The sequence below is a fragment of the Trichophyton benhamiae genome (assembly GCF_000151125.1).
Source record: "Trichophyton benhamiae CBS 112371 chromosome Unknown contig01462.26, whole genome shotgun sequence".
NCBI classification, from domain to species: Eukaryota; Fungi; Ascomycota; class Eurotiomycetes; order Onygenales; family Arthrodermataceae; genus Trichophyton; species Trichophyton benhamiae.
In genome coordinates, this window is record NW_003315085.1 from 266,966 (window position 1) to 286,958 (window position 19,993).

Consider the following 19,993-nt stretch of genomic DNA (forward strand, 5'->3'; position numbering starts at 1 on the left):
ATGACGGCCATATATATATTACTGTGTAGCCATATCTTATTTTTTTTTTTTCCCCTACAACAAAATGGCGCCGTATTTTACGTTGGTTTTCAGGGAGGCGATGTCAGATTTATAATTGTCAGTTTACTCTTTACAGCCGCGTCTCTACGTTAATATCAGTCACATCAAACCCACGACCTGTCCATGAATACTATGAATACTGCCGAGGGCAAGGATACCTAAAGGGCGGGAAGAAGCACGAAGTTTTTGTCCGTTCCCGCTGCGCTGTTTTAAGCTTAAATCCTGTTTTCTACGAAGCTCCACTTCCGCATATTATATTATTCAAAATCCCCCGAACAGCAGCACAACAACCAAGTTTAAGACAATTATTGACTAGAAAAGCCTGATCAGGCCCCTGTCTTGTATGTAATATCTCCCGCATGCTCTATATAGTATCCGGATCGCACGCACCTCGGGCCTTATCCTCTATAGAGTTAGTATAGTAAGCACCTGCCCTGCACTTTTCATAGTACAAAATTTCTCTCCCAGTCTGAACCGATATATTCCGTTGCCTCAAAGAATAAAGACGAATATATCTAATAGCTATTATACTGAAAAAGACGAGAGCAGAGGCATGCAATTGTTCCTCTCCAGGCTGGATGTAGTAGACTCGGTCTTCGAGGAGAATCCTGCTCCGGCAGAAGCCAAGTTGACCTAAGGCAGTGAACATCCCCCCGGGCACCCTGGAGCGGTTCCCACAGCTATCTTGATGTTAGCTCCGCATTCCCACCTTGTTTTGTCTTGTTTTGTCTTGATCTTGCCTTGAAATCCGTTCTTGATAGACGGCGGTTTGGACTGACTAGCTGCTTACGTAACCTCAGCGGGCATCCCGCAGCATCCACGGATCAGCCTCCGTCAGGGCCAGAGAAGAGAGACCCGGACAACGATATCACTACATCCCGTCACTGCTGGCGGCCGACAGAGTGCTCTGAACCCAGTGTATATCTCCACGTAACCAGCGGACAGGCTGAAAACCATGGACGACCAGGTCGAGCGCCTGGCCCAGAAAGTATGGGGTATGCGACCGACCTCTATATCAATCTACCTAGTTAACCTACGGGCAGGGCAGGGTGCTTTAACTCACATACAAATTTCTTCGCGTAGGGGCCTTCCAATCGACGGAGCCGACAGCGCGCTACATGGTGGGCATCAGCGGCATCCCCGGCTCGGGCAAGACCTCGCTGGCAACGGCCGTCGTCCACCGGCTCAACGCGATGAGCCCGTCTCCCGTGGCTGCCTGCATCGCCATGGACGGCTACCACCTCACACGAGCCCAGCTGTCAGCCATGCCCGACCCGGTGCTCGCCTTTGCCCGCCGCGGGGCCGCGTTCACCTTCGATCCCACGAAGCTGACAGCGTTGATCAACTCGCTCCGCAGCCCGCTGACCACGAGCTCTCCGACGCTCTATGCGCCCAGCTTCGACCACGCCGTCAAGGACCCCGTCGAGAACGACATCCCCATCCCCCCCACGGCGCGGATACTGCTGTTTGAGGGCAACTACCTCGCTCTCGACAAGAAGCCGTGGAGCGATGCCGCCGCGCTGCTGGACGAGCTGTGGTTCGTGGAGGTGGACTTTGAGGTAGCCAGGCAGCGGCTGGTCAAGCGGCATGTCCGTGCCGGCATTGCAAAGGACGAGGAGGAGGCCGACAAGCGGGCGCGAGAGAACGACCTGGTCAACGGGCGGGAGATTGTAGATAACCGTCTGCCCGTGGCCGAGATCGTAGCCAGCAGGGAGGACGCGCGGTGGAAGACCCCTTAGCTACTTCAACTAGTTGCAGGCAGGTAGTACAACGCATGTGCTTTCGACTCTCTCTTCCCTCGTCCACGACGTCTAGACAACCCTCGAGATGCCCCTTTGCGGCCCCTTTGCAGCCCTGGGGCCAACCAGCGCCAGCGCCCTGCCCGGCGACGGGTAAATGCTCCATGGTCCAGCCCGCCCCGGGTGGCAAGGAGCCAGCAAGTAACGTGTTTGGGATGCCCTGGACGGCTTGGCAGGGCCGACTTCTTTTTCTTCCGTTTCTTCTTCCTTTTCCTCTTCTTCATCTTCCGCATCGTCAGCCACAGCCGGCCTTGCTTGCTCTCCTTTCACTGCTCGCTCACCAACTTCGCTCGCTCGTTCCTCCTCAGTAGCCCGGTCTACCACGCTCATTACACGCCCGTCTGTCGCTTCAATCTCACGCTCGACGCACCCGCTGTCTCCTTTTTTTTTTTTCTTCTCTCTCTCTCTAGCCCGTCTCCCGTCTCCTGCTGACCCCGATCAACCGCCGTCATGTTGGCCAGATCCGTCCTTGCTTTCCTCTTCCTCGCTCTCTGCAGCGTTGTCGCGGCCTTGCCTCCTGCATGTCTGCTCGAGGTGGTCAGGTATGTAGTTTCTCTGCCCAGTGGTGTGGATGGGTGAGGGTGGTCGAGATGCAGGGCTAACAGGCCGTTCGTTCAATAGCTCCGGCGGACATCCCGGTGACTTCGACCACCTCTGCGGTTCTGGCAGTGATGGCGTCCAGAAGGAGATTGCCCAGAAATGCGGGAGCAGCACCAAGGAAGCCCTGCAGTCCTACAAGCAGTCTTGCGGTGAGGCCGGATTCAAGATCAGTATGTGCATTTCCCGACATCATCCCACAACGCTCCCCCTCTGCAGTGTCCGAAGAGAACTAACAAGAAAACAAAAATTTTCCAGCTCTCATTCATGCCAACACTACCTCTTCCTCCTCGCCGTCTCAGACTTCCTCCGTCTCCGGCTCCGGCTCCCGCCCCAGCTCTGGCTCTGGCTCCAAGCCCAGCTCCGGCATGGGATCGTCTCCCACCAGCACCACGCCTCCATACACCGAGTCCAACGTCGGCTCGCTCCAGAAGGCCGACTCGGTGTTCATCGCTCTTGTTTTTGCCATTGTCGGAGCCCTTGCCATGTAGAGCGCTGTCGTTCGGTCTTTGCTGCCCAGCCAATACTTCTTGCATCGCATCTTGTATCTGCCCTTTCCGCATTGCTTCCACTATCCACTATGCAGCGGCACCAAATATACATAGTGTACAATAGCAAATTAGAAGCATCGTGACGTGCACCGTGTGCGTCGTTTTGTACATTTCCCATTCCTTGCTGTATAATCTTGTCTCTTATTACTGCGTCTCTCTCTTATCTCGAGAGTCCACCCTGAGATCGATCTCTATCTCTCTTTTCCCCTTTTCTTTTCCTCTCTTAAATCTACATATGTCGTCATATAAAACAAGTCTTAAAGCTATCTAAAAACAGCATCAATCATTAATAATAATAATTATAATTATAATAATTATGATAATAATAATAATAATATCGAATCAAATAAAAAAAAAAAAAAGAAAAAAAAGCGCGTTTGACATCATCACGTGATCACGCCCTCTTTCCACTCTTTTTCTGCCTCTCCTCACCGCGTCCCAAAAGAAGAAAGACGCGTCGCTTTCTATAAATTGGAAATTTCTCGCGCCGCGAAAGTTGAAATCGCGAACTCTTCTTCGACTGCAAAAAAAACCGCCAGCAACAACGCCAGCGAGATAGCAAAGACCAGCATCACCATCACCAACCTTAAACAGCCGTCCTGTCCGCCTCTGCTCGTCATCTGCTGGCTCAGAGAAGGCAGTCCCTGCACCGAAGGAGCATCGTCGACCGGAACACGCAGCCCTTCACGTACTGTTCTGTTCCCCCGCCGCCGGCATAGACCCTAGAGCACTGCCTGCAAGATGTTCGTCTACAAGAGAGGTACGTCTCCCCAGACCCTTGCAGGGCCGTTATTTGGCTGCAGATGGGTGCTAACATGGTGCTAGACGGCCGCAAGGAGCGAGTGCAGTTCGACAAGATCACTGCCCGCGTCTCGAGACTGTGCTATGGCCTTGACCCCGAACATGTCGACGCAGCTGCAATCACACAGAGAGTCATCTCCGGTGTTTACCAGGGGGTTACCACAGTCGAACTCGACAACCTGGTGCGTCTCTTGTCTCTTCCCGTCCCCGTATCTATTACACCGAAGTTGTGGCAAAGTAACTGACGGGAGGCTCACAGGCCGCCGAAACTGCTGCGTACATGACCGTGACCCATCCAGACTATGCTATTCTTGCTGCAAGAATAGCAGTGTCGAACCTCCACAAACAAACCAAGAAGCAATTCTCGTCCGTCATAGAGGATCTCTATCACTATGTCAACCCAAAGAACGGCCGGCCAGCTCCCATGATATCTGAGAAGACTCGGGAGATCGTCATGAAACATGCTGAAGAACTCAACTCGGCTATTGTGTACGACCGTGACTTTAACTACCAGTACTTCGGCTTCAAGACACTTGAACGGTCATACCTGCTACGAACCAACGGCAAGGTTGCCGAGCGGCCACAGCATATGATAATGCGAGTTGCCGTTGGTATCCACGGTGAGGACGTTGAGAAAGTAATTGAAACCTACAATCTCATGTCCCAGAAATACTTCACCCATGCCTCTCCCACTCTCTTCAATGCCGGAACCCCGCAACCGCAAATGGCTTCCTGCTTCCTGATTGACATGAAGGAGGACAGTATCGAAGGTATCTACGACACACTGAAGACCTGTGCTTTGATCTCAAAGACTGCCGGAGGTATCGGTCTTAACGTCCACCGTATCCGTGCCACCGGATCCTACATTGCTGGAACCAACGGCTCCTCCAACGGAATCGTCCCCATGCTTCGTGTGTTCAACAACACGGCCAGATATGTCGACCAGGGCGGCAACAAGCGTCCAGGTGCCTTTGCTATCTACCTGGAGCCATGGCACGCTGATATCTTTGAGTTCCTTGACCTCCGCAAGAACCATGGAAAGGAAGAAGTCCGTGCCCGTGATCTCTTCTTGGCCTTGTGGACTCCTGATTTGTTCATGAAGCGAGTTGAAAAGAATGGCGATTGGACCCTATTCTGCCCCAATGAGGCTCCTGGCTTGGCTGATGTCTACGGAGAAGAGTTTGAGGCTTTGTATGAAAAGTTAGTGTTCTCTCCGCATCTTTCAGTCATATATACTCAATACGACGCCACTAACCCCCATTTCTAGATACGAGAAGGAAGGTCGAGGCCGGACAACCATCAAGGCCCAGAAGCTGTGGTACGCCATTCTTGAGGCCCAGACGGAGACTGGAAACCCCTTTATGCTTTACAAGGATTCCTGCAACCGAAAGAGCAACCAGAAGAACCTTGGTACCATCCGTAGCTCAAATCTTTGCACTGAAATCGTTGAATATACCGCCCCAGATGAGGTTGCAGTTTGCAACTTGGCATCCATCGCCCTTCCTACCTTTGTGGATGCTGTTCGCGGGGAATACGATTTTGGCAAACTCCATGAAGTTACTCAGGTCGTTGTCAGAAACTTGAACAGAATCATAGACGGGAACCACTACCCAGTTGAAGAGGCACGACGAAGCAATTTCCGTCATCGTCCCATTGCTGTCGGCGTCCAGGGCCTTGCTGATGCTTTCCTCGCTCTTCGACTGCCCTTCGACTCGCCCGAAGCCAAACTTTTGAACACCCAAATCTTCGAGACCCTTTACCATGCTGCGTTGACCGCATCGTGTGAGCTTGCCAAGGTTGATGGTCCCTACTCCTCCTATGAAGGCTCTCCTGTTTCTCAGGGTATCCTTCAATACGATATGTGGAACGTAACGCCAACCGACCTCTGGGACTGGGATGGCCTTAAAGCTGAGATCTCCAAGCACGGTGTCCGTAACAGTTTACTACTTGCGCCCATGCCAACTGCCAGCACCAGTCAGATTCTTGGCTTCAACGAGTGCTTTGAACCTTACACTTCCAACATCTACTCACGCCGCGTGCTTGCTGGCGAGTTCCAAGTCGTCAACCCATGGCTGCTCAAAGACCTAGTCGATCTCGGCCTGTGGTCCGACAATATGAAGAATCGTATCATCGCCGACGGTGGCTCCATCCAAAACATCCCTAATATCCCAGCAGATATCAAGGCTCTGTACAAGACCGTGTGGGAAATTTCTCAACGTACTATTGTTCAGATGGCCGCTGATCGAGGCGCCTTCATTGACCAGTCTCAATCCCTCAACATCCACTTGAAAGAGCCTACCATGGGAAAAATCACCAGTATGCACTTCGCCGGCTGGAAGCTCGGTCTCAAGACCGGCATGTACTATCTCCGTACCATGGCTGCGTCTGCTCCAATTCAATTCACAGTAGACCAAGAGCAACTCAAGGTTGTTGACACCAACGTTGCACGCACAAATGCAGCTATGAGAAAACGTGTTGGCGCTGCCAGCCCAGGAGCCTCTTATTCCGCCGTTCCTCGTCCCATGTATGATGGAACACAGCAGGCAGTTTCAACTCCTGTATCCAAAAAGACTACACCAGATGAAGAATCTAGACCTACCCCGATGCCAAGCTCTAAGGCTGCTATTGAAGACAAGTCAGCGGAGAAGGCGGGCGAGGCTGAGTCGAAGGATGAAAAAGGCGATGCCCAGACAGAGGCAGACATTTACTCGCAAAAAGTTCTTGCCTGTAAGTTATCACCAACATTAATTAGACGGATCCTTTCAGCATGGAAACTAACTATTTTCAGGCAGCATTGAGAACAAAGAAGAGTGTGTGATGTGCAGCGGCTAGGTGTCCAACTAACCTATATGACTCCTCTACAAAATTGTACGCTACGTGCTATACATACCCTCCATATCCTTAACCAACCGCGCCATTTTCATTCCCCCTTTGCATGGTTTCTCAGTTTCATGTTGCCTACGAGTCAGATGGATAAGTTAATGTCAAATATAATGTTTTTCCTTTTTAACATTTTTTATATTTCAATTGGACTATATTTCTTGCATGTCTCGGTTCTTATTCTCTATGACTGTCATAAGTTTATTTACATAGTATCTAGAATGACCAGCTTGCCAGTTATTATGATATTAATAAAAAAGAGGCTATCAAAGCAACCTGGTGGTCATACTGCACACCATGCTACCTAGACATAGGTATAAACACGCATGGCATATACACACATGACAGAAGCAAAACATCTGACTATAAACTCCCCAATGACCAGCTTATACAAAAAGGATGCAGGGTATATACATATATCAATGCCAGAAAGGAAAGGGGGATCCGACTGCTGGGGTAAGAAAAAGAAACTCGTGAAATAGCAAGTATGCAAAAATGCGCCGCGCTAAATGCCGATTGCGATCATCTGATATCCTTATACACCTCTCCTGCACGGTAATAATAGTAATCCGAGCTTTGTCGTGCATTAACCTTGTCCAACTCGACCGAAGGAGAGGACGGGCCCGGCGGCCATCTCCTTTCGGACCTGGAGCCCCTGTCCCACCTGCCCGACGACCGGCTCGGTTCGCAGGATGCCCTGTCCGAAGTTGGGGATCTCAAAGATGCATGCCACGATGACAGGCTATGCATTAGACCACCACTGCGGTAATGGCCCTTTGCACGTTTCGGTGCTTGTGTGGGCGACGTCGGTATGTGCGCCGACGAGCGATCCTGCGACTTCTGAACGACGCGTGCGATTGTTTCTTGAGAAGGGAATATTGATTCCGGGACCGCGAAGCCTTCTCCACGATCGTTCTGGGTAGGATGGAATGCCACGCTAGTGCCCCTTGCCCGGTGATTTTTCAGCGTGGGATCGGTATGTCTCTTTGCTGGGGCGAAGGTGTTTAGGTATATCGGGAAGATCAAGCAAGCGGTGAATAAGACGGCAGGAACAATAAAGGAAAACTGAACTCCTCGGCTGTTGGCGACGGCTCGCTGGACGCAAGTGAACACTGCACCGCCGGAGACTGCAGCTGTTAAGAAGGCAGAAGCTGTTTTGGTATGATGGCCCATGCCACGGAGGGCGATGGCGAAGGTGAGGCCGTAGATGCCGCTTCCAAAGAAGTATGTGCCCAAAGCCCCGATCATAGCAAGTCGTCCGTGGATGGTTACAGCCGCTATCGCACATCCAATGAGGCCGAGATAAAGTATCGAAAGAATAACGCGTGGTTTCGCAACTAATTGTAGAGCAACAGTTGCAAACCGCCCAACGGCGAAGAGCGCAAAGCCAAGTGCCTGTGACTCGAACGGCGTGACATTTCTGAGAAGAAAAAAGTGAAGAAGTCAGAATATAGCCATGGCAGTGTAAGTTATGTTCAGAAGACTTACTTGATTCTGGTCCGTCTGGCAAGCTTCCTGAAGTGCACGTTGATGCCCTCTGAACCGCCAACGAAGAGGAACTGGGCAAAAACGGCCAACCCCAAGGTAACCCAGACGACACGGATATCATAAATCTTGGCAGAGTTGGCCATTTGGCGCTGGCGTGCGAGGTCTGCCAGTTGATTATCATTTGCTTCGGGCAGAGAGAGATAATGCATCGCTATGGCTAAGAGGATATGAAGCAGAGCCATGGCAAAGTAGGCCCACTTCATCTGTACAAGGTCATGGGCGTCGATCGTTCTAAGAGAAAATGCCTTCTTGGCCAATATGGAAGATATCACACTGCCAATTGACTGGAAGCCGAGGGCGATGTTAAGGCGCATTTCAGCATATTCCTGCGGTCCACACAGCGCGAGGAAGGGATGAGACGTCGTCTGGACAATAGCCATGCCAGCACCGGTGACAACGTTCGAAAAGACGTATGTTTCAAAGGAAGTAAGCACTGCAGAAGTCCACGAAATTAGAATGCCGCAGGCATATAGACACAGTCCAACAATAAAGGTGAGTTTGAAGGTAGTCTTCTTTAGTAGATAGCCAGCTACTGCCGGTCCGATGAGGTAGCCGGCAAAGTATGCGGCATGTAGGCCGATCGCTTTAGCGTAGGTTGCCTTTGCTTCAATTAAGAAGCGGAAATTGACAGTATTGAGTAGGCCGTACCCGAACCCCCAGAGAAAGAGTAAGAAGATTATCGCCGTCAAAAAGGGCAGTGCCTCCTTGTTGGTGAGTTCCAGCATGCTTTTAGTCCTCTTTGGCTTGACAGCGCCTCTGTCATGGAAGCTGTCTTGGCTTAGATGGTGAGAATGGCATCTCTTAGACCTAGACTCTCTGTAACTAGCCTGGACATCCACATCACTGTATCCTGAATCAGGACTACATGACCGCCTATTTTCATCGAAGACGAGAGATGGAGAGGTCACGGAGTCCCGTCGGTCGAATGGCCGCCTCATAGGCGCTTTCTCCTTGATGTCTCTGCGCGACGCAAACCGGTGGGATTTCCCGGAGAATTCGGCAAACAGCCGGCTGGCCAACTGTTTCAACATGGGGACACAGGTACAGATGATACCAACATTCACCTCAACAGCTGACCACATGAATGATTCCGATGCATGCCCTACAGTTATCAATGTGACATAGATTGTTAGTTATCTAGGACCATCGGAAAGGAAGAAGAGATGCAGATGTTGTAAGACATACAGGGAAACTCATTCTCGTCTACGCCGTCCCACTCGACAGCCTCCTTGGCCTGGACCTGGGCGATGTGTGCATGCTGCAGCATTGCAGTGCGGATGAGGGTAATGGTGGTGAATATGGCACCGGCAGTGAACATGAGCGCAACAGCGGTCCTGTGGCTGAAAGGCAACGTCATCTGCGAAAGGACGGGTAGAGGTAGTACAAGGATAGCGAAGTCTGTCACAACGTTAAGGGGGACAGATGCTAGATTGAGGTCAACGAAGTTGGTGCACACCGATTCATTCGCAGCCGGGTAAGTGTACGCCGAGCGGACGGGCTTGCAGCGGAAGACGTTGAGAAGCAGCAGAGCCAGGCCGGCGGCGTTGACCACAAAGAGAGTTGCATAGGTAGCCAACCGAAAGGCGCGGGTTTTGGGTATGCTCTCGACATAGTACAGCAAAACCGACGTCTTAGTCAACATCAAAGTAGGATTCTGTTATATAATGAAATATAAAAGAAGGACCCAGGTTAGCGGTTGAGGAGGCTGAGAATCCCGGGATGTCGGGACATGGTAATTAATGAGAGACAGCACATACGTAGAGGACCGAGAATGCATATAACCCCTTCTTCAGCAGGGGCCGTAGATCCGGTGGGATGAAGTCCACCTTGATGCCAAACCCTTTGTAGGTCCCATAGAGAATGGAAAATGACAGGCCAAATGCGGTTATCTGGGCGTTGTTAGCAATTGCGATTTCACGACCGAGTTACCGACTTACCCATGCCAGCACAATCATATAATCACGAATCTTCACGGCCTGCCGCAGATACAGTCGAGAAGCCAGTCGAAGCGTAACCGAGCAAGCGGACAGCACCACTACGACCAGTGTCACGGTGAACATGGCCACCCCGTGGCCATGGTCCGACTCATGATCTAGTTCCATGGCCATTCTCTGCTCACCGTAGCAGCGTCACTATCGATCCCATCCATGCATCAAAACCAGCGAAGAGTGAAGGAAATAGAAGGTCAAACGATTGAAGGGACTGAGAGAAGGAGAGAGACAGAGAGACAGAGAAGAGAAGAGAAGAAGGATTAGAGAAAAAAAAAAAAAGACGGTTGGAAGAAGGACGAAAGGGAAGAAAAGAAGGTTATAGCGAAAAAGAAGGTTGCGAGATGGGAAAACGAGGCCGACGGAGAAGAAGGAGATAGAAACGAACTAGTTGAATAATAATAATAACAATATGGGGGAGAGGAGGAGACGGCGAGATCGAGAGCCAGGCGGCGAAGGGTCAAAGCAGGCGAATCTGACTCGAGGCCCCGTATAATAGACACAACTCACATGCGTGGGCGCGCATCCGCCGTCTATCAAACTCCCCTGGAAGAAGCAAAATGCCTCCTCCCTAAACAAAGAGCGTCGACAGCTTTTCCACCCCCCGGCCGGCAACAGGAACGTTAGGTAGGACAAAAAAAAAATCCCACAAGCGGCAGCCCAGGAGGAGACCAGACGAAGGATCTGAGGCCGTCAAGCGTCCGTTGTTCGAGAGGGAATGAAAGAAGAGGCCATGGACGGATCATCACCACAATACTATCGCCTTCCCTCGCACCAGCGGCGCAAACCCCGTATCGATTCCCTCACGTCTCCTCATCATGAGATGCAGCACCACCGGCTGGGCAGCCACCCAGCGTCCATTCCAGTCCTCGGCCCCCAGCTAGTCTGTTGCCCAGACACGTTAGTCTGCAGGTAGTGCGAGGGCGATGGAGACACTCGGTGGAGAGGCTTGCAAGGGAAAAGAAAGGGCCCAAGTCCAAAAGAAACCATGGTTCGCCCGGCCGTCCAGTCGAATTTGGCGAAGAGGCGATCTCATCGAGAGTATTTTCTGCAGCTTCGATCCCATCTTCTCTCCTCTCTCTCCTTAGGCCCGGCGCAGTTCGTTGATTTCAGCCTCGATCCGTTTCGTGATACGTGGCGCTCGTTCCCACCAAAGACGTCCCATTTTTCACCACTTTATCGCTGGCCTGCCTTTCCTTGATTCGCGCGGTTCGTCCGCTCACCCGCCCGCCCCCGTCCCTTGTCTTGCTGTTGGGAGGAGAGGGAGATCACGATCGGGGATTGTCTCGTCTTGGAGAGCGGTATCTACCTGGTTTTGGTCAGTGAAACGGGCTGATCCGCGGGGGAGGGAGCACTAGGACTGGCAACTGACACGGCGGTCGACAGACAACAGCTTCGGCGAACAGCAGAAGCAGAGCTAGTCCGCTAGTTAGAGAAACAAGAAGGGAAAAAGAAAGGTAGAAGGCCAACCCGGCCGAAAATATAAGAGTGATGTGCAGGATATCATGCTCGATCTGTACCTGGAGCCGAAGCTTTAACCTGGAGCTTGATGGCAAGCGATGTAAGTATGATGATGGGATGTAGAGCAAGAAGTTAAGCTGTAGCTATGGATGTATTATTTGCTGCATGCAAGCCATGGACGCCGTTGTCAGGGAGTAGGGGTGCTATGGATGCGATAGGTAATAATCCTCCGAGACAGCGAGTCTCTGACACCGATATTCAGATCCATCCCTGTCTTGGGGCTGCTCGTGTGATGGTGCCGGCAGTTGTTGCTGGCGATGATGATGATGATGATGATGATGATGTTGTTGTTGTTGTTGTTGCTGTTGTCGCTGGTGGTGTTAAGTGTTGCTGCTGTTGATATCAAGATGTTTACACACGGGAAACCCCCTGAACTACGGCCCGTTGGGTGAAACTGGCGGTCAAAACTACAGAGCAAAAGCAGTATGAACGAGTGACGATGATGAGATGACGGTAAGACACAGGAAAGTGGGAGCAAGTTCTATTCCACACGAACGAAGGTAACAAGGAGCAACAGACGGAATGGATCAGCTGGATGACTTGACTCGGCAAAGGGAAGAATGGCAAAGAAAAATGAAGAAAAGTCATAAAAGTAGATTTCGTGTTTGTCGTAATCCATTCTATCTGGGTTCCATAAAACAGGAACAGAAAACATTTTGTGCAGAGAAGGGGGAAAAAGGTCGAAGTGGTCAATGTAAATCATGCAGCATTGCTGCAATCGGCTGGATGAAAGGTAAAAAAGTCGTAGACAGGACGGTATAGAAGTGAAAAAGAAAAGAGGGCCCGCGAATGTCCTCGAGATGAGAGACAAAGCAGGAACGAAGCGAAAAGCGAATGATGAAGTATCTCCAAGCCAGAATTCCCCGATAACCCCATCCCGTCCCATGAGAAACAGCGCAAAAAGAAAAAGAATGCTATGCTATCCCCATAACTTTCTCCCAAGAAAAAAGATGAAGACAAAAGAGTTTGAAGACGTCTAGTTTCATGGGGAGTGAGCAAACAAACTGCTAGATGTACAAGAAACTGCAAAAGGCAAGTGCCTAAACTATATCAGTCCCCCATGACGGGTAGGATATAGCTTAGATGAAGTGCCATTCGACACCGTGGATACGGCCATCAGCCTCGACACCGCTGTTTGAAGAGTTAGTAAATGCCACCGGGAACCGAATTCTAAAAGTGAGAATAACTTACAACTTGTAGAAGAGGAAGCGGGTCATGTCGATGTTGTTTCCGGTACAGCCAGCACACTTGTCCTTGACAGTAGCAGTAGCGGTCTTGCCCTTGTAGGAGATCTGGACCTGCTTTCCACAGTATGGGTTGTTGTTGCTGAGAGGGCCCATGAGCTCGATGGGGAGAGCAATGGCATCCTCGCCGTTGGTGTCAATGTTGGTACCGCAAGCACCGAGACCACCGTCGTAGAAGGTGATTTCACCGGTGCAAGGAGAGCCGGCAGCACATGGACCAGTGTAGGTGCTGCCTCCGCCGCCAATTGGTGGGATGCTGACAACTGGTGGCTTGGTAGCTGGTGGAGGTGGTGGTGGTGGTGGGGTGGTCATGGCCGGTGGAGGTGGAGGAGGAGTGGTGGAGGTCGTTGGCTCTGGAGCAGGAGTAGAGGTGGTGGTTGGTGGCGGTGGGGGAGGAGCGGGGACGGAAGAGGACGAAGGCTCAGCAGGGGCACTGTAAGAGCTGCTGGAAGAGGGTGTTGGAGCCGAAGGAACTGGCGTGTACGAGGGCTGCTGTGGAGCGTCAGTTGGGACAGTCGGGGCAGCTGGCGTGGTGTAGGCTGGCGGGACAGTGTAGTCAGGTCCTGGAGTGCCGTGAACAGTCGCGGTCTTGGTGATGGTCTTGACAACGACCTGGGTGGTAGTGTGCCAGACGGTGGGTTTCGGCTGGACCGGAAGTGCGGTCGCGAGAGTAGCGCCGAGAGCCGTGGCGACAGTGAGGGCCTTGAGGAACTGGGGAGCCATTTCGACGGTGGTTCTTTTTATAGATATATGTGATATTTCTCGTTCGACGAGGGACAGACAGCCAAAGAGTGAGCTGTAAAGGACGGTTTGTATGTTCAGAAAGACGGTTGAGAATCGGACCAAGCGATTCCAAAAAAATGAACACAATGCACCAGGCAAAGAGTTGAGAGAGAGAGTGAGTAGAGACGGACGAGAGTCAAGGACACCAAAAGGAATGCTGTGCCGCAAGAGTCAAGCTGCTCTGGAAAAGAGAGAGAGAATGGCTTGGTACGAGAGAATGTTGGTAACGAACAAGAGAGGGAGCGAGGGAGAGAGAGAAGGAAGAAAGAAGAGAGACGGACGAGGAGCGGGAGAGGGCAGGGTAGATAAAGGGTTCGGAAGGCTAATAATGCAGCCCTTGAGCAACGACACTTCCCACAGCGCCAACAAAGCATCGAGGCAGAGCAAAGGAGCCATACGGCAACGCTTACTGGCCACAGCCCCTGGAAGTGTGCCTGATGTACGAGAAGAGCCTTTTTTTTCGCTTTCTGACCCCTGAGCCTAGCCCGCTTCCTGACTAGCCGCCACCATCCAAGAGACGCGGCTGACATGGCGTCCTCTCTGCTTGCTGCTGAATCAGAATAATGATACGGGGCGCTGCCTCAAGCCGTCCTCCTGTCTCTCCTGTTGGTCTAATTGTCCTGCAATTGTCCTGCGCGGAGGAATTTCCCGCATTCCGTTTACACTGCTTATGGAGGGCCGGCTGGCGGTGTGTGTAGGTTGGTACGACTGCTGAGCAAGAGGCAGAGTCGTTGGAGGGGGAAAAGATCCTGCAAAGGGATTTTTTTGGACGTCTGAAACCAGGATCGGCCGCATATCACTTTATGTTCCTGCGCCGTCATCCACTCAGCATCCGCGCTGTAAGCCACTCATCTCGCGAGGGCCACCAATAATATCACGAAAGCCCGTCCTCCACTGCGAGGTTCCTCAACTTTACTGTGGGTTTGCATTTTCTTATCGTGGAGTCCCTGCTTTGGAGGCTATTTTTCGTGCTTTTCGTGGAGGATAAGAGACCGTTCTGGCTCCCGCTGGCTGTCCCTCTGGCTTCTGTTGGCGCTGGTTCGTGGCGATAGGGGATTCAGAATCAGAGGGCAGAGTCCGAGAAGATCATGAACCAGGCAGGGGACAGGGGCTTCAACCAGGAATCGGGCGTCTCGGAGCCCAACCTCTCGGCATCCGGGCGTCTCGACAGCACTCTATGCGCTGGCTGCCAGTCTCGACGTGACCGCTTCCTTTGGTGTGCGATCTCCCCTCGCTGCCACGTTCCAGCAGCTCAGAGGTGCATCCCGGAGACGCCAGTCGGCTCTTCAATTCGCTCCTCTCTCGCCTGTCCGTCGCTGTCATCATCCTGCTGCGTCTTGTCAACGTTGTGAAGCTGAGAGAAGAAGAAAAGCTGAAGTTGAAGTCGAAGTTGAGCCCCTGCTGCCGCTCTTCACCGCCTTGCCCCTTTCGGCATCTTTAACTACATCTCTTCGACTTCATCTTCATCTACTTACGAAGAACATCTCATCACAACCGCAACGACGGCGGCATCGGCGTCAGTGTCAGCGTCAGCGTCGGCGTCGACATGGCTGTCAAGGCCCAGCGCTCATGGGGCTGACAGCCATCAATTATGGAGTCCATCCCGCCCTTGCTCCACTCCCAGAGAAATCCACGCAAACCCATGTCCAAGGCTGAGCTGGCTGGTCTCTCAAGGTGCTGGCCCTCGCCATCCAGCGCGTATTTTTACGCTCTCGTATCTCGGAGCGAGCGCAGACTGCGACTGCCGGTATATATACGGTCATGATGATACTTTTTTTCATTTCCAGCCCATCAAGTCTTCCCATGCACGCTCGTTTACCTCATGCATGGTTACGGTGAGTACCAGTTGTGGGATTCCAACACGCCCTAAAATAATATAATAAAGTGCCCTGCAAGTCTCCGTCAGAGAACGAGAGAGAAAAGAAAATTTTGGCTCAAAATAGAACATGTCACCAATTGTCACTTGAGCATTCTACGCCAAAAGAAACAGGGAATAAAATAAACATTAAAAAAAAAGCAATAGAAATAATATTCGGTGCCTCGATGGAAAAAATGGGATGTTGTATGTGTGTTGCACTCGGGGCAAGGAAAATATGACATTCTAAGTCCCACGCCGTGATATGTCCATTCGGTGCATACAAGAAAAATCAAGGAATCTGCCATGTCAAATACCCAGCCCGAGATGAAGGAATCACAATGTTAGAACGGAAAAAGATCCGGGAATAGTAATGGCACCAGAACGCCAACAGAAACAGCCGAAAGTTTTTCACAAAAAAGAAGGAAGGCCTCTTTCTTTTGTTCAGAACCAATCACCGTGGTCTCGCATGGCTTCAGATACCTTGATGAAACCTGCAATGTTGCTTCCTGCCACCAGAGATGGTAGCTTTTCATCCTCCACCTCCGTGTACTCCTTCGCTGTCCTCAACCCAGTCTCAAAGCATTCCTTCATGATAGCCTGCAACTTCCCGTCCACTTCCTCTGCAGTCCACGTCAGTCTCTGGGAGTTCTGAGCCATCTCCAACCCACTGACTGCAACTCCTCCCGCATTTGCTGCTTTTCCAGGCGCGTACCACACTGCGCCCTGATCACGCTTGTGTTCATTTCTGTGCGCCTCGAAGTGTTCAATGGCGTCCAACGTGCAGCCCATGTTGGATCCTTCGGCGACAAAGCGTGCGCCGTTAGCCACAAGCACTTTGGCTTCTTCACCTGAGACTTCGTTCTGAGTTGCGCATGGAAGCACAACATCCACTTTGCCAACGTGAATCCATGGTCTTGCACCTTCGATATATTCGCATCTGCTGGCAAAGGCTTCATGGCTCGCAATGCCGGATAGCGGCTTCCTCTCATCCTTGAGTGCCATAATCAAGCGGATCTCCTCGGGGGTGATGGAGGAGTCCTCGCCGCCCCGGACAATGAAGCTGCCCTTGCTGTCACTGAGAGAGACAACAATGCCGCCAAACTCGATCACCTTGAGGGCAGCATATTGAGCCACGTTCCCTGATCCAGATATAGCTACTCGCTTGCCTTCGAAGCTCTCCGAACCATTCGTGGCGTGCTTGATCATGTGCTGGACATACTATACAGCAGCATTGCCTTGTTAGCAATCATGCATCATCATCGCACAAAATCATTTAGATCAGGAGACTCACATAGACAAGGCCGTATCCAGTCGCCTCTGGTCGGATCAGACTTCCGCCCCAGCTGTTTCCCTTTCCGGTCAGCACTCCTTCCCAGATATGTCTCTGCCTTTTGTAAGCGCCAAAGAGGAACCCGATCTCGCGACCACCAACTCCGATGTCACCAGCCGGCACATCGACATCCGCTCCAATGTGCTTGCTTAGCTCCATCATGAACGCGCTGCAGAATTTCCGAATCTCGTTGTCAGATTTCCCCTTTGGATCGAAATCAGCGCCTCCTTTACCACCACCCATGTTCACTACCATACAGCTATTAGATTAGCCCGGCCACTCTCGACCGCTGTCAGAAACAATACTACCGAAGAGGATACGTACGACCTGTGAGAGCATTCTTGAAGATCTGCTCAAAGCCCAGGAACTTCAGGATGGACAAGTTAACTGCATCAACCAATGTTAGCTTATTATTCTTCCCCGGTAAGAATAGGTGGGATACCATCTCACCTGTTGGATGGAATCGCAGGCCACCCTTGTACGGACCCAGGGCTGAGTTGAACTGCACCCGGTAGCCCCGGTTGACTTGCAGCTATAACACCAGCTTGTCAGCACCTTCCTCTACCTTTACCCGTGTGCATTGGAATCAGCCTACTTGGCCCTTGTCATCCTCCCATGTGACACGGAACTGGATTATTCGCTCCGGGATAGAGGCAACGAGCAATGCCTTCCTGTACTCCGGGTGTTTCTGGAAGATGGTCGAGTTCTCGAGTGTCCAAGCAAGCTCTATATATCACCTTGTTAGGGTCCTGCCTTCAACTCTTTCTCATCGAGATCGACTCAAAGTACGTCATCATATCAGCACTAACCTTTATAGGCCTGCTCGAACTCTGGCTCCATGGGCAAGTTGGACATGTTTACTCCTTATCAAGATTTCCTCTCTATCTCTGTTTATGTTGACGCTGAACAGGAAATCCTGCGATCGCTAAGTGGATGCGGTTGTCGATGTGTCGGTAGCTATGAGCTTGATAAAGATAACAGGGATCTAAGAGGCCAGCAGCCGGGGAACATGAGATGGAGCAAAGGGTGAGATAGGAGCAGGTAGGAAGAAAATATGAGGATGACGATGAAGGACGAGGGAAAGGTTAATAGCTTAATAAACCCAGCCAGACTCATGAGCTTGGATGGAGGCTCAAGACAATTTCCCGGTTCCTCCCAACCAACATTGTAGAGATAACTAGAGATAAGAGTCGGGATCTCCCCATCCCCAGAAACGCCAATTCACACCTACGGCGCCGCAACACCTCTGCTGATAGCCAATTATTCACTCTCCGCTCCCCCATTATCTATCACAATTATTCAATACTCCCTACGCTTGCGCGCTATCAACGGAACACCTTGCACCGTGCATCCCACGCAGGCCAAGGTCGGAGATTAACGCTTGCCCCCAAACCTTCTATTCGCTCAGAGATTCGGCCGCCTAAGCCGTCCGCGCTGTTCATGCGAGATAATGCCAAAAGGAGATAAAGGGACGGAGTCTGCCGAGCCGAGCATTCAGCATATGAAAGTCGACTAGCCATGGAGCGAGAAGCAGAGATAAGGGATAGCCGATGGCAGATATCTGCCCGATAACGGAGATAGCGAATGAGTCCTCTTTTTTCTCTTATCTAGGTGTCACTCTGGCTACCTAAGTTAATAATATAGCTAGTCAGCTAGCTAGCCGGCCGGCTGGTTATCTTTCGGATGCTTGGATGGGATCGGCCACTGGTAACTCACGAACCCCCGGCGCTCTCCGTGTCTGCTAACTACTGTATATGCCTCACATAATGTGGATATATATATAGTGTACCTGCCGCCGGCCTACCGGCGCATCCATTGTTTACAAGTTGACTAACAGGCAGATGACTATTCGCTAGATGCCTCTCGCTAGTTAGTTAACTAATTGCGTCGGCAGCGGCGCCCTTTGTACTCTGAGAAGCGACGACGGTCAATGAGTCAATATTGATTGGCTAACCAGACAACCCCAGGTTCTATGATAGGGAATAATCATCTAGCACTGGGAGAAAGAACCGACACGTAACAATAATAATTGCAGATAGGCAATCGACTCATTCATTCATATCAAATAGCTGTGCTAGACAATAATAAGGCTGCAATAAGAAGTGTTGCTTTTGGCGCTAGAGTTCGGCCGGACTGATAACTACCTGGCCTAGTAAAAAGACAGGAGCTTCAATTTTAGGGCTGAGATACCCCCTTATCGCCCAATTAATCAGTACCTTTCGGGGCCGTCCAGTACGGGTAGGTCATGTGTGCCTGTATACATACATCGGTTGGGGAGCCTTTTTTTTTTTTTTTTTTTTTTTTTTTTTTTTTTTTTTTTTTTTTTTTTTTCATGCATGGACTTTGGCAGGATCCAATAGGTCTCCTTACTTACATATTGGTATGATTCGTGTTGTTGGAGAGAAAAGAATGTGATATCGCAAGTCTTTGTAGAGTAGAAATCGGCAAGGTTGAAGCACATTGTTACTCTCTCCAGGGGCTAAATTCTACAAGCTGGGTCAAAAAAGGGAGAAGGAAATGCCTCGTGGTGTAATGGTGCCATTGTCTCTCGTCGACCTAGTTGGTATGCCTGCGTGGAAAAGAAGCTATATCCAATAATCTGACCATGGACATTAATATCTCAACTGTCGAATACAGAAATACACACGTCAGCAATAAGCGGAGATATTTTTACGTTCAATTTCCTCCAATGGTAAAATACATACTTAAAAATGATTCCATATTTCAAGAGATAATGGTGAGTATGGTGATACTCAAGGTTAATGCAAATGTCGACGACGCCCCTCTGCAGGAGCTGCCGTGTGAAGGCAAACATCAAAGGCGGTCTATAGCTAGAGTTCATCTATCTTGAAATAAACTGGCCGGAGCTGCGAGTGTTTTGGCCAGATATACACCGCAACTTCTAGCTTGAATCTGGCATTGTTGAGCTGCCACAGCGTCAAACCTCTCAATAGCAAAAGCTACAGTGGTGACCAGGGTATTGACCAAACAGTCGACAAGGGTATTTGCCCGTTTACTATAGGTGACGACCAA

General features: G+C 51.0%; 8 protein-coding genes across 8 annotated transcripts; 4 read left to right on the plus strand and 4 right to left on the minus strand.

Moving 5' to 3' along the window:
• Positions 1-1,178: 1,178 nt before the first annotated feature.
• On the plus strand, positions 1,179-1,799 carry ARB_02695 (phosphoribulokinase/uridine kinase family protein; the record flags this gene model as incomplete). Its single annotated transcript, XM_003011127.1, has 1 exon — positions 1,179-1,799. The coding sequence occupies one exon, from the start codon at positions 1,179-1,181 to the stop codon at positions 1,797-1,799; it is 621 nt and encodes a 206-aa protein (XP_003011173.1).
• A 72-nt stretch (positions 1,800-1,871) lies between these two features.
• ARB_02696 (uncharacterized protein) lies at positions 1,872-2,189 on the minus strand (the record flags this gene model as incomplete). The annotated part of the gene is made up of 1 exon (XM_003011128.1): positions 1,872-2,189. The coding sequence occupies one exon, from the start codon at positions 2,187-2,189 to the stop codon at positions 1,872-1,874; it is 318 nt and encodes a 105-aa protein (XP_003011174.1).
• Positions 2,190-2,309: 120 nt separating this feature from the next.
• On the plus strand, positions 2,310-2,947 carry ARB_02697 (GPI anchored cell wall protein, putative; the record flags this gene model as incomplete). The annotated part of the gene is made up of 3 exons (XM_003011129.1): positions 2,310-2,401; positions 2,481-2,629; positions 2,715-2,947. The coding sequence occupies 3 exons, from the start codon at positions 2,310-2,312 to the stop codon at positions 2,945-2,947; spliced, it is 474 nt and encodes a 157-aa protein (XP_003011175.1).
• Positions 2,948-3,822: 875 nt separating this feature from the next.
• ARB_02698 (uncharacterized protein) lies at positions 3,823-6,640 on the plus strand (the record flags this gene model as incomplete). The annotated part of the gene is made up of 4 exons (XM_003011130.1): positions 3,823-3,990; positions 4,068-5,008; positions 5,076-6,535; positions 6,597-6,640. The coding sequence occupies 4 exons, from the start codon at positions 3,823-3,825 to the stop codon at positions 6,638-6,640; spliced, it is 2,613 nt and encodes an 870-aa protein (XP_003011176.1).
• Positions 6,641-7,210: 570 nt separating this feature from the next.
• On the minus strand, positions 7,211-10,344 carry ARB_02699 (integral membrane protein PTH11-like, putative; the record flags this gene model as incomplete). Its single annotated transcript, XM_003011131.1, has 5 exons — positions 7,211-8,108; positions 8,177-9,338; positions 9,422-9,890; positions 9,994-10,125; positions 10,174-10,344. The coding sequence occupies 5 exons, from the start codon at positions 10,342-10,344 to the stop codon at positions 7,211-7,213; spliced, it is 2,832 nt and encodes a 943-aa protein (XP_003011177.1).
• A 1,486-nt stretch (positions 10,345-11,830) lies between these two features.
• Positions 11,831-12,085, plus strand: ARB_02700 (uncharacterized protein; the record flags this gene model as incomplete). The annotated part of the gene is made up of 1 exon (XM_003011132.1): positions 11,831-12,085. The coding sequence occupies one exon, from the start codon at positions 11,831-11,833 to the stop codon at positions 12,083-12,085; it is 255 nt and encodes an 84-aa protein (XP_003011178.1).
• A 739-nt stretch (positions 12,086-12,824) lies between these two features.
• On the minus strand, positions 12,825-13,712 carry ARB_02701 (extracellular cellulase CelA/allergen Asp F7-like, putative; the record flags this gene model as incomplete). Its single annotated transcript, XM_003011133.1, has 2 exons — positions 12,825-12,915; positions 12,937-13,712. 2 exons carry the CDS (start codon positions 13,710-13,712, stop codon positions 12,825-12,827), a joined length of 867 nt encoding a protein of 288 aa, XP_003011179.1.
• A 2,359-nt stretch (positions 13,713-16,071) lies between these two features.
• On the minus strand, positions 16,072-17,815 carry ARB_02702 (uncharacterized protein; the record flags this gene model as incomplete). The annotated part of the gene is made up of 5 exons (XM_003011134.1): positions 16,072-16,848; positions 16,922-17,208; positions 17,285-17,492; positions 17,556-17,686; positions 17,770-17,815. 5 exons carry the CDS (start codon positions 17,813-17,815, stop codon positions 16,072-16,074), a joined length of 1,449 nt encoding a protein of 482 aa, XP_003011180.1.
• Between the last annotated feature and the right edge of the window lie 2,178 nt (positions 17,816-19,993).